This window comes from Neovison vison, chromosome 2 (genome assembly GCF_020171115.1).
Source record: "Neovison vison isolate M4711 chromosome 2, ASM_NN_V1, whole genome shotgun sequence".
Taxonomy (NCBI): Eukaryota; Metazoa; Chordata; class Mammalia; order Carnivora; family Mustelidae; genus Neogale; species Neogale vison.
Genome location: NC_058092.1, coordinates 58,262,564 through 58,279,374, shown reverse-complemented (window position 1 = coordinate 58,279,374; position 16,811 = coordinate 58,262,564). Strand labels below are relative to the sequence as shown.

At 35.1% G+C, this 16,811-nt stretch overlaps 1 protein-coding gene across 4 annotated transcripts in view; it reads right to left on the bottom strand.

The window, feature by feature from the left end:
• Positions 1-16,811, bottom strand: part of LRRC7 (leucine rich repeat containing 7) — a 562,518-nt gene that overhangs the window by 37,309 nt on the left and 508,398 nt on the right. For all 4 annotated transcript variants that reach the window (XM_044238453.1, XM_044238449.1, XM_044238451.1 and 1 more), the window contains one exon: positions 10,814-11,035. In XM_044238453.1, the coding sequence (XP_044094388.1) occupies positions 10,814-11,035 (222 nt within the window). The remainder of the gene's footprint in view (positions 1-10,813; positions 11,036-16,811) is intronic.

Below are 16,811 nucleotides of genomic sequence, written 5' to 3'. Positions count from 1 at the left end.
AGGTGAACCAAGTCTTACCAGAGATTAGCAGGCCAAAGATTAATAAGGAGTTAAGAAAAATAATCTAAAGAAATACATTCACATATATTTTGTATTTATATAAACATATACTGAGAAAGTTCTTACAGGTGATTGTAGATGTTTGCTTTCTTAGGTAGTGTAATGTCTTCCCCAGCAATCTTGCTTAGTTAGACTATTTCCTTGTGGACAAATGTAAATGTCTAGATGCTCTCTGTATTTTTATTTTCAAGATACCTTTAATCCCTACCTTTAGATAGTTCAAGGCAAATTTGAGTACTGTTCCTGGCTTAATTAGCATATATTAACAGTCACTGGGAACTGGATTAATTAGGTTTGGCCACTTAATGAGACTATCCTTAATTTACTGTTATATTTCTTAATAATAAATGTAATGTTTAACTATTACATAGTTCACTTGCAACACGAGGGCAAAACACTATCCACTAATGGGATTTTTATGGTAGAGTCTTTAATGAATAGTTCCTAAATTATGGGTAACTGCAATTACCATAAGTACTTTCCCATATTTTTATTTTAAAGATATGTTTAATTATAACTTTTCCTCTAATTGAGCTACATTTGTTAAAACTAGTTATCATAGGGTAATAGCAACAACAGTTGATATAGCTCAAAAGGAATATTTTAGTTTTATTCAATATACCAGTTTACCTTGTATCCTTTTTTGTTATTAGTAGTTATTTAGAAAATAGTAAGGAAGGAACTAATATGGTTTAAACATTTTACCTTTGTGCTTCCCCTACACGTTTCCAATTAAATTATTTGAAATTTGGGTTATATCTTTCTAATGTGAAAATTTTATTTTGCAAATGAAATATGTGGAAAGTATATACACTTCTGGTTTTCCCCAGGCCACTCTAAAACCTGAAAGGAAATGTATGCAACAGATTTTATTTACAAATTAAATTGCTGAGAATACTTTTTAGTACTTCTCTTTCAAGGCACTGACTATATCTATTTTATATTATTGTCAATCTGGAAGGCACTAAAAATCTAAGGGAAACAAATTTCGTATGTGCCAAGTATGTGAAGAACTGCCTCAATATATTTTTTAATAATAGAAATAATAAAGATGACACTGTGGTTTTATAAATGTGACAAACAACCATAAATTCTGATCTGAAGCTAGACCGCCCTTGGGCATGCTATGGTATGGCTAATAGGTTGTGTTGTGATCGCTGTGTCCCATAAAGCATGTCACAAAGCGTATTCATCTCACATATAAGGAGTTCCACCTGCCTGGTAACGGGGCCATAAAATGTAAGAGGAGAGAAGAGCTCACAGCCAAGAAGCAGTCAAAAACTAACGAGAATTATCAAAGAGGAAATGCAGTGTTCTAGCAAAAGGTCAGAACTAAGAGGCTAACAAATAGCTTATGTAATGAAAAATCAGCATTTCAATGTTCTATTAAGATACTGATATCAAGGAATGAAGTTTCTGGCTGAAAATACAAGTAACGGGCTGGAAGTCAAGGGTGTATTTGCTTCTTTGAGAGTCTGCTTCCTGGGTGGCTCAGTGGATTAAAGCCTCTGCCTTCGGCTGGGGTCATGATCCCAGGGTCCTGGGATCGAGCCCCACGTTGGGCTCTCTGTTCTGCGGGGAGCCTGCTTCCTCCTCTCTCTCTCTCTGCCTGCCTCTCTGCCTACTTGTGATCTCTCTCTGTCAAATAAAAAAAAAAAAAAAAAAAAAACTTAAAAAAAAAAAAAAAAGAGAGAGTCTGCTTCCATCATCTGACTTGACCTCATGCTTCTGGTCCGTGTCAATCTTGCTCTATTAAAATACTGGGTCTTATTTTAGAGAGGTCTACGATAAAATGGGTTGTTATGTAGCAGCGAGGCCCTGTGAAGTCATAACCTATAATCTCTAGAAGGTAGTAATATGGTCTTGCAATGCTCTACAACCTAGTGGCAAGAATAAAGGAAATGGTAGCTCCTGTGTGTACATGTGCACATACGAACAACTTATGTGTTTGTGTGTGTGAGTGTGTATGTGTTGGGAGAAATTAGGATTAGGATCAGAATTAGGGGATTGCATTGCAGAAAAATATTTGGTGGTGCTGTAATGAATTGATGTACTATGATATGTTCTAATTATCATTATCTTTCCTAGGAGTGTGTGTAAAAGCTTTTAATGGATACCTTTGTTTTTGCTGTCCAAGATCCACACATCCTAATTCTGGTAGCTATAACCTTAATTTCTCTCTGAATAACTCACCAACTTCTTTATTCTCAGTCTATATACTTTAGGTGAATCATGTTATCTAGGCCTCAAACAAAGCACTGTATCCCCTAGAAATGTGAATGTTTACAAGATGGGCAGGTAATCCAATCAAAAAGGAGTAATGAGATGCCTACTATGATTTCCAGGAAAGATAATCTTGCTCACTCCTGGTAGTTTTAAAAACTACCATGAGAAGAAAGCCTTTTTTGAGACAGGAACTAACCCATAGAGAGGTCATGAGCCCATTTTAAGCCTCATCTGAAGCTTGCCCATTCCTGTAGTTTTAGCTAAGTATGTACCCATGCCCCCCCTCCCTTTTTTTTTTTTTTTTTTTTTTGGCTTAAGTCTTATTAGGTTGAGTCACTTATAATCAAGAGGGCTACTTGGTAAAAATTCAAGGGGACACTTGCTTATTTGTTATAAAACAATTGATTTTTCTTGTCTTTTACTTAAAAAAAAACAAAATATAGTTGGTTGTGGAAAATCTTTTTGGGAAGTGAAGTAGGCAGAATCTCAAAAATTCTGTACTGATTGAAATTCAAGGTGAGGTTTTGATCTACTAGAGGGTTGTTAATTGTTGAAGCATCAAGAAGGAACTTTATCATCAAGTATATTAAGCTTCTGAGGCCATTTCTGTGCCTGACTCCTGAGAGTATTACCAGAGAGTATTAGTGAAGACATATCCACATCCACATGGATTTTTATGCAAGTAGGACACTTGGATCACCTGTATTAATCATATCTATTATGTTATCTCTTCATTGACGTTCTTGGACAATGGCTGACATATGGTTAGCACTCAACTTTTATTTTTTAACTATGTGCATATATGACAAAAGATACTTTCAAATATGCATTGTCAAAGGTATATAATGGCTCCTTCTTAAAATATGTCACGAGCTGTTAGAAGGTATGCCAGTTGTTCAGTGGCAGGCTCCAATTATGTAATTAACTGCTTGGAAAAATCATTATAACTTTGAAAATGAAAATTGTTATAGAAATCATTATTCACACCTTTATTCCCCAAATATTTACTGATTTCCTACTAAGAGCCAGGTACCTTGTCAGACAGATAAAATATCCTTGCTGTCATGGAACTTACATTCTAATGAGAAGACATAGTAAACATGTAAACAAGAAATAATTTCAGATAGTGAGATGAACTGTGAAAAAAATAAAGCAAGAAAGGTAGTAGAGAATGGTGGATCAGGAGTATGGAACTATTTTAGGAAGAATAGCCAAGAAATGATATTTCAAATACTCAAGTGACATTTTAGCAGAAATACAAATAATGTAAAAGATCATGCAACAGATAAAAAGAAACATGAGAAAACTGCCAGCCCATAAAGTCAATGATTTTAAATGCCCTGAAGGTAGATGGGTCTTTATAAAATCAAGAAACAACAAGATGGCGTAAGGGTAGATGTATAGATCAATGAAATAAAACTGAGAGTCTAGAAATAAACCCCCAAATTTATGGCCAGTAGATCTTCAATAAAAGGTCCAAGGTAATTCACTGAAGAAAGAATAGTTTTTCCAACAAATGGTACAGGGACAACTGGATATCCACATACAAAATAATGACTTTTATCCCTACCTCACACCATACACAAAAATGAACTCAAACTAAATCAGAAACTGAAATGTAAGAGTGAAAACTACAAAACTCAAAGAAGAAATACAAGAGTAAGTCTCTATGATCTTCAATTAGGTGATGATTTCTTAGATATGAAACCAAGTATGATAAAATGATTGATTGATTTTATAAAAATTAAAAACTCTGATGCTTCAAAGGAGACTACCAAGAATTTGAAAAGACAACCCAAGGAATGGGAAAAAAAAATTTGCAAATAATATATATGATTAGGGTCTTATATCCAGAATATGTGAACAACCCTTAAAGTTCAGAAATTGAAAACCCAAATAACTTAATTAAAGAATGGACTGGAGCACTGGGTGGCTCAGTCAGATAAGCGTCTGACTCTTGGTTTCAGCTCAGGTCATGATCTCAGGGTTGTAAGATTGAGCCCTGCATCGGGCTCTGTGCTCAGTGTGGAGTCTGCTTCAGATTCTCTTCCCCTCTCCCTCTTCCTCCTGCTCTCTCTCTCTCTCTTTCTCAAATAAATGAATAAGTACTTTTAAAAAAATATAAAAAATGGGTGAAAATTTTTAATAGACATTTATCCAAAGAAGACATATGAATGGCTAATAAATGCATGAAAAGTCACTCAACATCATTAATTATTGAAAAAATGTTCATTAAAATCATTATGACATACTACTTTAAAGGGTGGCCATAATAAAAAAAGACAGACAATAAATAATGGTGAGACTGTGAAGAAATTAGAATACCTCATTTCTGGTGGGAACGTAATATGTGGCATCCACCATAGGCAGAGGTTTAGAAGCTTCTCAAAATTACAAATATAATCACCATTTTACCAAGCAATTTCATTCCCAAGTAACTAACCCTCCAAAAAAACTACTCCCTCCAATAAAACTACCAATTCACAGACTTGTATATGAATGTTCATAGCAATATTATCCATAATGGCCGTGAAGTGGAAATAATCCAAAAGTACATAAACTGATGGATAAACACTTTGTGGTATATCCATATCATGGAATGTTATTTGACAATGCAAAGGAATGAATTAGTAATACATTCTACACTTAGCACATTATGTTAATTGAAATTAGTCCAAAAAAACCTCACATATTGTATAATCTCATTTATATTAAATACCTAGGAGAGGCAAATGTATAGAGACACAAAGTAGATGAGCCATTGTCTAGGGCTGGGGAAAATTAAGGGAAGGGAGAATGGAAAGTTACTGTTATTGAATACAAAGTTTCCTTTTAGAATAGTGAATCTGTTTAAATATTACATTATGGTTGCATAATATGGTACACGGTTGCACAATTGTATAAATATATAAAACCCACTGAATTGTAGACTTTAAACAGGTGAACTTTAAGGTATGTAAAATATATGCTGTTAGCAACAACAATAACAGTAACAACAGCAACGACAAGTTCAGCATGACTAGAGAAAGAATAGGTGAAGGAAAGAGTAGAAAGAGAGGAGGCAGAAGCCAGATCTGTAGGGACTTTATGACATAATAAGAATGTATATGATTTCAGAAATTTCAAAGCCACTAGGGCTTTTTAAACAGAAGAGTGACATGATCTGATTTATATAATGACATGATAATATATAATACATTATCTATAATATGTAAATTTTGTCATAATATATAACTATATATTATAATAGATTATTATATGAAATAACTATATAGCAATATATAATTATATAATATCTGATAATAGAATCAAATATATAAATGTTAATATTCAAGAATAATTTTTAAATTCTTCTATTTTCATACCTTCTTTTGTTGTGAATTAGAGCTGCAAGTCCAATTCAAAGTATTAATTAAATCTTTTGAAAAGACATACTAATGACTAAAGAATAAAATCCTCCGATGTGCCATTTTCTAGATCTTTCAGAAAAAATTAGCCAACTCTGTATGTATCTAGGAAATAGAAACTCAAATGCTTTTTGTCTGTAAATAAATTTAAAAGGTTATTAATTTCACTTCCTTCATTTTCTACTTAAGGAAACCAAGAAGATGGTACGTCAATTTACTGGAGTACTGAGGGAGTCCTTCTGTTCTTACTGCAGTGCTTACTGAATTCTACTATTTGACTGTACAGAATTTAGAAAGTCAATTTGTAGAATTTGTGGTGTTGAGTTACACAGTAACTGTTTCAAACTGTGAATTATAACTTCAGAGTTGCAATATTATTTTAGTTACTGAAGAGTAAAATTTTAGGGGAAAATATTTATAAATACTAATACTTTAAGGGGGTAGAATGAAGTATGGGGTATCCCTGAAATCAGTTGAGTAAATAACATATATTAAAACTTTAATAACTATTTTCTAACCATTTTTATCAAATTACTGCTTATTAAATTAAAAATCCATAATTTAAATAAAACAAAATTTTCCACATTTTTATCATCACACACTCAGAATAATTTTTTCTTCACTTGGCCTCAACAGATGAAAGCCTCACCTCTGTGAGCCCTTCAGGCAGCTGACCAGAGCATCTAATCTAAAGAAATGTCTGAAGTCTTGTCTCTTGGCCAATTCTTTCATATACTCTACATATTCTTAAATAGAAAAATAATTTCTTTCAAGGAAGAGGGAAGATTTTGGAGTTTTGCTTTGTTTTATTCCCTTGAATATTTTGGATGCAGGTTACTATGTATAATTCACAGAGGCTAATTCTAATGTAATTCAAATCTAATAAATTCTCTGTCAGGAACAAACTTTAGTTCAGATGCATGACCTCACATCACCACAGGAAGGGTGAGTATAAGATATTTTGAGAGACAGAAACTCCATTAACATAACTTTTTTTTCCATTAACATAACTTTTATAACAGTGTATTGTTATAATTGTTCTATTTTGTTGTTTGTTATTGTGGTTAATCTCTTACCATGCTTAATTTATAAATTAAACTTTATCATAGGTTTGTATGTACGGGAAAAATAGCATATGGAGAGTTCCGTATTATCCATGGTTTTCAGGCGTTCACTGGGGGAATTGGAACACATCCCCTGTGAATCGGTGGGGGAGGGCTACTGTGTATCCTATACATAGTATAACAGACACTAACTGCCCTTTCTTTTCTTATTTTCATTCAGACCTCTTTTCCTTAAAGATGTATTCTTTGTAATTGGATATTTTTTCAACTATAGCATTGCAATAAGTGATTACTTTTTTTAAATGTAAAATCTCCTAACTTTAATAGAAATCAGTGTGCTTTGTCATGCTGTGTAATCTCTCTGTACTATGTTTATAATGTCTCTTTGCACTTAAAAATTGTGAACAATTTAATTTTTTTCCATATTGTACAGATCTTCCTTGACTTACAATGGGATTCTAGGCCAACAAACCCAACATATCTTGAAAATATTATAAGTAAAAAATGTCTTGAATATACCTAACCTACTGAACACCATAGCTTAGCCTAGCCCAATTTATATGTGCTCAGAACACTTACATTAGCCTGCAGTCGGGCCAAATCATCTAATGCAAAACCCATTCTATACTAAAGTGTGGAGTATCTTGTGAAATTTATTGAATGCTGTACTAAAAGTGAGAAATGGAATGGTGGCAAGGGTACAGGACGGTTATAAGTGCATTGGTGTTTACCTCTGTGATCCTGGGGCTGACTGGGAGCCGCAGCTCGCTGCCACTGCCCAGCATCAGGAGAGAGTTTTCAACTGTGTCTCACTAGTCCAGGAACAGATCAAAATTCAAAATTTGAAGTACAGTTTTTTACTGAATGTGTCTTGCCTTTGCACCATCGTTAAGTTTAAAAATCTTAGTGAAACCATTGTAAGCTGGGAAATGTATGTACTTGACCAAATTAACATTGTTGTGATCATTGAAGAAAACTCCGTTTTCCTCTTTATGGCTCTTTTGTTGCAGCACTAGAAATGCCTTATTAAAATAGCATGTCTTGATTTAAATGACTGAGCCCACATTAGAAATTTTTCAGTGACTTCCTTCGTCTTTGCACTTCAGTCACTACTCTATAATTTTCATTTGAAACTGTATAGCTTTAAAATATTTCTTCAGTGCTCCATATTGTGTGGAGCACTGGGTGTGATGCCTAAACAATGAATCTTGGAACACTGAAAAATAAAATTAAATAAAAAAAATAAAATAAAATATTTTAAATATTCTTCTCTATTTTTTCCTTGTTAAGTGTGGGATAAAAGTCTTTAATGTGTGCATGCACACACATATTCAAGAGGTTTGTTTTTAAAAGAAATATAACTTAGGAAAGTAAAAAAATACAGGCAATATTTTCATTAGGAGAGTTGATAGTCAGAAACTTTTTCAGGCTCTCTCTCTCTTTTGTTTTATTTTGCTTTACTTGCTTTTCTACTTGAAGATTAGGGAAGTTGGGACTGATAACCGTGAAGTTTCCTCTGATATTTAAATTCTTAAAATGTTGCATTTCTACTTCTTCTATTGCCTATTCTATACTCACAGAGCCAGACTTAACTGTGTGTGTGTGTGTGTGTGTGTGTGTGTGTGTAGAATTGTATCATTTGGACTCTTAAAAAACTTTCTGAATTTTGTTTGTGGGTGGTAATGTTCTCATTTTATAAGGAGGAAAACAGAACCCCCGAAAGAGTTAAAGACTCAGCCAGGGTCACACAACTTAACATGAGAGTCAAAACCCAAATTCTGAGACCCAGGTATTCTCTTTCTTGAGTGCTACAGAGCTAAATGGAAAAGTGGGGAAGTTATAGGGGGGTGGGGAAGAGAGATGAAAGAAAACAGAGTGGAAGTTGGTGATGATGTGCTGGGAGATGTTTGGGGGCTGCCTGGGTGTAGGGAAGAGCTTGGCTTATAGTGTTGAGTCAATTTCCCTGATGTAACTTTGCCCACAGTCTCATTCTACTGTGTGAGGTCGCTGAAGGTGGAGTTGGGAGGAAAAACATACGGTCATGGGCCGGTATGAATCTAGCATGCCACGTGTGGCGGACAAATGTTACCCTGAACTGTGAAAAAATGTTGAGAAAATGTCTTCAGATTCGTAACTCTGGAGAATGGGGCGGCAGAGTTTGCAGACTAGTACTCATTGTTTAAAGGCTCCTTAGGCTTTCCCATGGTCTTTCCAAAGTGCTTTCTGCTTTGGTATCTATGTGTTCCACAAATATAAATATACTTCATCATGGATTATGCATTTGCAAAAGAGAAAAACCAAGTTAATGTCAGTTATTTTTAGCAAGTTATGAACAAGTTATGAATCAAATTAGTGATAATAACAATATATTCTTATTCACTTGGCAAATTTTTACCTCAGCATTCCAAAGCATTTCAGCCTGAAACCAAGGCAGGAAAAAAACTGGGAAGCTGAGAAGAATTTACTTAAGTCCCTTCCTTATCACAGCCTTTGAATGTTCCAGTTTTTACCTCTCAGATTGAAAGGCACCTGATGTTGCAGCTGTGGATCAAAACACCTGTCAGCGATGACAAATACCCTCTCTGAAAGAATCATGATGTTTTAAGTTTAATAAGTATGTAAACTTTAGAATTTAGTAATCCTCTCATTAGTCAAACTATACAATTGATGTATTTTGAGAAATAATGTAAAAAAGGCCCTTAAATTTAGAGTGCTCAAAGCTACTGTAGGTGAAACAGAGGGCACTGATCTCAGTGGATTTTTGGATGTAGCTTCTAATAGGAATCATGAAATCCAAGAACTTCACCGAGGTTGTGATATTTTGGGGGGAGGGAATATGAACCATCTTTAACCTTCTAGGTGCCTGTAGTAAAACATAATTTAAAACTTTACTAACTTTAGAGACTATTTGGAGAGTTAAAAGCCTTATATCATTACCTGATTAAAGGCACCTCTCTGATTTCTTTATCTTAAATCCAATACTCGACCTAGATCAAGGTAGCACAGGAAAAAAGTTGTCTTCAAGCCTATTAGTCTGAGAATGATTAATACCTAATCTAAGCCTCAAGAAGGGTATTAAGAAGTAAAGGCAATGTCTAGAGCAGCTGGAATCCAAATAATAAATGGCTCTTAACAGTGTGAAAGAAAAAACTGGAGAATGGTAATGTCTGAGATGTTCAGAAAATAAGGCAGGGTGATATCTGAAGCTTTGAGTAGGCAATACTAAGGTGAAATCTTTATTAACCATATTAAGGTGTTAGTGAAATCAGTAGGAGCTTTGCCCAGTTCTCTGAAGAATGAAATAAGAGAAATTAATTTTATGGGAGTATTAAGATCTTAATGCCTATTTTCTAAGCACAATTTAAACCAATAGATAAGACTCTATTCAGTGTTCTGGTTCTAAGGAAGAAAACATTCTATAATGGAAAAGTAAATCCCAATTTTAGATAGGTCGGGAGAGCAGCAATTTTTTTTTTTTTTTCCTACAGGGTACTTATCAGTGGTTTTTGGATCATTTCAGAAGTGTTTCCCTTTTTTTTTTTTTTTCCCTTTTAACTGTTCTTTATCATTTTCTTCAAGCAAAGCTTTAAGTTTGTCCTATTCAATAACCAGAAGATAGGATTTTTCAAAAAGGTTCTCACCAATAGTTTACTTTTTACACTGTCAGTTTCACCAGAGGCCTTGGTAAACATGCCTAATCCACTGAAGCTCTGTATCATTCAAAAGCCAAGCTACAGCACTAAATTAGAGTTGAAAGTGGATAGGATATACCAGAAAAAAACTTTCAATTCATCAGTTTCTCCTTATGTGAAGTGGGCATTTTACCAACTATCAGTTTTTATATCTTGTTTTTTATATCAGTTTTATATCTGCTTAACCACTGAAAATAATGGTAAAACCCCTAGAAAAAGCACTAGAAAGAGTACTCACTCCATTCAACATGGTGGCAGCATTAATTTGTCCCAGACTGCCTTAGTGAGGGAAGGTAAACCACAGATTCACTGGATTTCCCTGAACATTTCCTGAAAATCCATCAACAATCATAACTCTTCTCACCTGCTCCGGATAGCCGTCCATACTCCTTTGCCCTTTAGTTTGAATTAAGCACCGTCCAGGCTGAGGTCCCCGGGTGGCCTGTGAAGAGGGGATCTGAATAGGCAATGGTGACTGAAATTGCTGAATGGTCACTTTGTTTATATTTCCCTCATATGGCTGCTGCTCCCGGCTACGGTGCTGAAGGCTTTGGGACCCCATCAAAGTCTGGATGTGGCTGCCTGCCTGTGGAGAAGATAATTTGTCAGACAAAGATTCGTGGTGTTGAAAGGATGTGATTAAAGTCAAACACATGTACAGAATACCTATCTCGTAAAGTGGCATCACTTGGGCTCTCAGCCACTGCTGGAAAGGATAATGAAAAAACAGTAAGGGTCTGCCTACTGTAGTTTGTGAAAATGTTAATACTAGAGCAAGGTTGCATTAAATACATTCGTAGTCATCTAGTGTCTTGCCAAAGATTATTTTATCCCCCATTTTAAGGGAGCAAAAATCTCTCCGAAAAATCTCAAGAACAAAAAGAAGTCACAGCTTAAAAATAAAGTGGAGTTCTACCTGGCGTTTTATTTTGACTAACAGCAGTGAGAGAGATATAATATAGGAAACCTCAGAGGGAGAATGATAGAGGCTGGATCCTGATTCTGAAACAAAAGAATCAAAGTGTGCATTTTCCTTTACATCAAAGGTGCATAATGAGGTCGTTCAGGTGAGGTTAACCAATATCCATTCATGTTCTGCATTATTAGATCAAGAGTATGGTTTTTGGAATCTTTAAGTCATATTGAAAATGAACCATGTGGTAAACGCCTATGAGAATCTGTAGTTCATGGAGGCATAGATGTGGAAGGGTCTTCCAAGTGAGGTCTGTATGTAGATCATCCCACCGTGAGCTTTCAGAGACATTCATGAGTATCTCATTGAAAGGAACGATGACCATTTCTCAGTCCTTAAGGGTGGCTGTCGGAGGGAGAGGGCATGCTCACTATGTCTTCCATCTTCAAATGCTATGGTGTGCACAACTGTTCCTTACTCGCTCTGATTTTCTCAGCTTTGTCTTATCATGGGTTTTTTGAGTCATTCTACTTGATATCTTTTCCACCACACAAGTGGTTCTGCTTGTGGGCTGGTAACTCACAACATGCCTTTTATAATTATGGATGGCTTAACATGGAGGTCTCACACGGGAAGTGAATGCTTATTAATACTTTTAAACACATATTCCACTGCTGTGCTTGGTACTCTACCTAGTACTACAGAAGTGTCAGAGGGGTTACTTCTTGTATTCATTTTCTTCCTTGTTGATCTTTTAAGGGTAGATCATTTGGAATTCAAAACTGAATTTCACCTTTGAATTCATTCTCTAGGAAAGCCTGTGAATTTTGCTATTTGTAACAAGTTTGTAATTCATTACCTAAGAAAGTCTGACTAATCATGATTTCTGGTTAAAAATTCAGATTGGAGGAATAAAGGAAAATTATTAAACATGCATTCAAGGAACAGATTCACTTGAATTTTTAAAAGCTCTTTAAAAAGAGCAACCTTAAGAGAAATAAGGAAATGACAGTGATCATGGAAAATCATTTGGAGAAGATGGAAGCATAATGGTTCCAAACAAGAGGTGATTTCAGTGAAGAAAATATTTAAAATTATTATTTGGCAATACATATGGGAAAGTAAACAACCATTTGATTATATTTTTAGATGCCCAACTGGCTGTCTTGTTATCATGTAAATGTTTACATTCAGAAATAGTAAAGATATTTCAGTCACGAGAAATTGGAGGAAAAGATGCAAAAAAAAGAGTTGGACTATCCCAGCACAATGTGAAAATAATGATCAATCCAACACTACCCAACACAATTAACCAGCAATGGCAAGGCTTTAATATCATAAACACAAATAAGATAACTTCATAAAGGACTAATGTACATTTCTTTATTGCATCTATTCCCTTTTCAGAAATCTAAATGAAAGGAGGTGTTGCAACTTTGAGGGCTGTTCTAGATGGTCAGGTTTTTTCCCTTAGTTTGATTCTCTTCAACCTCCATGGAATCTCATGTTCTCTTGTTTGGTAGGAGAGAAACACCATGATAACTGTGTGACATTTTGAGCTGCTATACTCTGAATGAACTTACTAGCATGCTAAGTCATAGTTGGAGACAATGACTTCTTAGAGTCTGAAATGCTGACAGTGGAGGCTGACTAAAACTGACTAGCCTGGCTATGAAACAATAAGTTGATTTACATTTCAACCTGTTTGTTACCTTCACTGGCATAATACTTATGGGTCTTCAGTCAGTGCTTGAGCCAGTGTACAAAAGGAAGACCAGCAGCGTAATTGAAAGTGATCATGTAGACAAGCAAAGAATTGTTAACATTCAGGAAAAATTAGAGGGATCCAGAACATGGATACATAGTCTACATGAGAAAATTAATAAGGGCCACTTAACAATCTCTTCATTGATTAGATTATTCAGCTAATGGTATATCCAAGGGTGAAAAACTGTTTGCATATATTATGTAACTATTATAGCCTGTAGACTTATTTTTCTGGTTTAGTTTTCCCTTCTGATGAGACAGTTGGAGCCCAGAATTATGCTTTGATTTGGAACTCCTTGAAGGCAAGTAGCATATCCTACTTAACATCTTTAATGATGAGTGCAGTAACTGGCATTTAATAATGGCTACTATCGAACACTGTGCTAAACAATGTGCTAATAAAACTTACCCTACATATATTACCTCCTTTAGTCCTTACAACAGTATTAGAGATTAACTATAATGAATTATTATTATCCGATTTTACTAGTGAGGAAACAAAGGCTTCTAGAAGTTAAATAGCTTTCCCAAGTAGTTTTCACTACTGGTAAACTGACAGGATGAGGACTTGAACCAAGGCTGTCTAACGATGAAAGATCATGCTCTTCCCACCCCCTCCATTTTTTTTTTTTAAATTATTTATGGTTAGCCAACATAGAGTACATCATTAGTTTTGAAAGATCATAGGCTTAAACACAAAATGATACTGCAATCCCCTAATCACCAAATCGACTCTCTCTCCCACTAGGTGAACTGTGAATTGAAAAGAAACCATGAAAAGAACAAAAGAATCAAATTGTAGGATATATTACATTTCTTTAGCAGCTCTTTAATTTGCCAAAGGGCCATTCCTACTTATTGAATTAGATCTGTTATCTATTTTAGATCCTATGGGTGTGACACAGATCATTATAGTTAAACAAATAAGTGTATTTAGTAATCTTCCCACAATTATGAAGTGACAAACTCATGTTCTCAGATAGTTTGATAAAACATCAAGTGGGCATGGAAGGAATGTGCTGTAAAATGATTCTGTTTGCAGTACTGTTTTTTCACTCTCTACTGGGATTACAGGCTGTACTGAATGGGGATGGGGGGTAACAGCTGTAGAAAGCCAAGAATTAACACTAAATTTTGCATGAAGTTAAGCAAACATAAATGACACAAGACATCTAAAGGGACAATTATGGTGTTGGAGGGACTGTAAAGGGGAAGTGGTTTTTTTTTTTTTGTTTTTGTTTTTGATTGGCACAAAGGTTTAAGAAAGGTAATGAGGATGCTCATGATGAAGTACAAAGGGCTAATGAAAATGTAGAAAATGTCAGAGACTGGATTTGTTCAAGCAGAGGGTTAGCTTTGAGAACACTGACTCATACTGAAGGGGAATTTGAACGTAAAGGTTTCTGTAAAGACTGTGCTACACATTTTGAATGATAAAAAGAAATAGAGAAGATCTGACATTTGTTTTGAACTTTCAAGGGGAGGTTGGATAAAATAACATGTATTTGAGAGGAATAGTGATGAAATATAGTGTTTTCAAGTTGACCCAAAACCATACTGTCAAAATTTACAGAGAAAAACTCCAATATCCATAGGACCCAAGAAAACATCAATGTCAACATCACAGAAAAGAAATATTGATTTGATACCAAAGGGCACTGTTCATGCAAAATTCAGCCCACAGCTAATCAGGCTTATTATGTAGAAATTTAAAGTGTTTGGAAAGTTTTATATAATAGAAAAGAAATGACTTTCTTACTATAAAATACTTTGGTCCACACTATTCTCTTAGAAAAGACTGTTAGACTGAGAAGTATATTACCCAATATGGTCATCTGTTTTACTAGCCATCTTGGGTCTTTAACCACTTGGGGTTGCTTCCAAAAATCAAAGGCAGCTTCAAAGGATGACAGTTTATGCCAATGAGAATATTCAAAGGGACACAACACATTCTCTCAAATTAGAGTTCCATAGAGTTCAAAAAATGTTTGGGAGCAGTGTCAACAACACAGAATTACCTACAAAGGATAACTCAGTAACTAATTTCAAGGAACCAGTGACACTCATTTAAATGAATCAGTTTCAGTAATTTTGTAAAGAAACAACAATAACAACAAAACAGTCCCATTGTATTCTCTTTATACCATGTGTTCTATAGTGACCTTTTTTTAGAAAGCAGGTTAAGTTTTTAAAAATCTAGACAGTTGGATTTCTGATTTTAGGTAGATGGAGTAGACATACTAGTTCTATTCCCTGCAAGAACAACTAAAACCTTGGATATTTTATGTAAACAAATATAAGGAAACTCTGGAAAGAAGACAGAAGAAAGTAGATCAACTCAGATATGGAGACCAAGTAACAGCATGGCAGCGAATCTCTTAGGTTTTATTTTTGGGTCATATATCCCAGACTTGGAGCTGGAAAGTAGGCAACCCCAAAATGCCAACAGATACAGAAGAGACAAGCTCCAACAGTATGTTTCTCTCTTTATCCAAGGGACCAGAAGAGGGACAGCCTAGAAAAACAAGACTTTAGACAATGACTATTCTCCTATAACCAAACATCATGGAAAAAACTGTGGCCTCATCCTGACAATGCCAGCAAGAGTCAAGTGTGGACCCTAGACTTCTACTTTTATAAAGGTGTAACAAAGCACACCAACACTCCTGCCTAGGTAGTGTCCAAGAAGGCCAAGTTAGATACCACTGCATTCATTCCCATCTGTCTGTAGCAAGTCTTCCCTCACCCCAAAGATGTCAATGGAGATCACACAAGGAGCCTGGGCTTCCATACCCACCCATCAGTAGTGAGGCAGCTCTCTACCTTAGCAATGGTATGATTAGAGAAGTCCTAGTACAGAGTCAGGACCTTCTCTATCACCCAGTGAGGCTACCCCCACTGTATCATTGGAGACCATCTGCGGAGATGGAAATTCCATTCTTGCCTAGCAAAAACAAGAAGACTTTGCCTTAAGTGTCAACGGAGACTGAATGGGAAAATTGGACTTCTCCCTACCTGGCCAGAATGAGGCAGTGACCCATTCTCCTCCAACTGGAGTGGTATTAGAAGAAGCCAGCTAAAACAGAAGGTTTAATACAATCCAGATTTTATAACATTATATGAAAATGTCCAGGTTTCAGTCATACCAAGGACCAGGAAAATGTCAAACTGAATGGAAAAAGATAATCAGGAAATACAAACACTGAGAAGACAGAGATGTTAGCATTATCTGACAAACATTTTAAAGTAGCCATTAAAAAATGTTTTGATGAAGAATTATGCATGTGCTTAAAACAAATGAAAAAGATAGAAATGCAGCAAAAAATATAAATTCTCAGCAAAGAAATAGAAGATACTAAGAAGAAACAAGTGGCAATTTTAGAGCTGGAAAATACAGTAAATGAAAAGTCCAGTGGAAGGGCTTAACAGAAGAATGCAGAGAGGAAAGGAGACAAATGTAAACTAGAAGATAGGGCAATAGAAATTATCATGTCTGAATTACAGAGGTCAAAATACACTGAAAAAAAAAAAAAAAGAACAGAGTATTAGGGACCTATGAGACCATACAAAACTTCTGACAATCATATTATCAAAAAGAGAGAAGAAAAAGAATGGGGGTGAAAATTAAATGAAGAGATAATTGCTGAAAAATTCTGAAATTTGTCAGAAGACAAAAACCTAT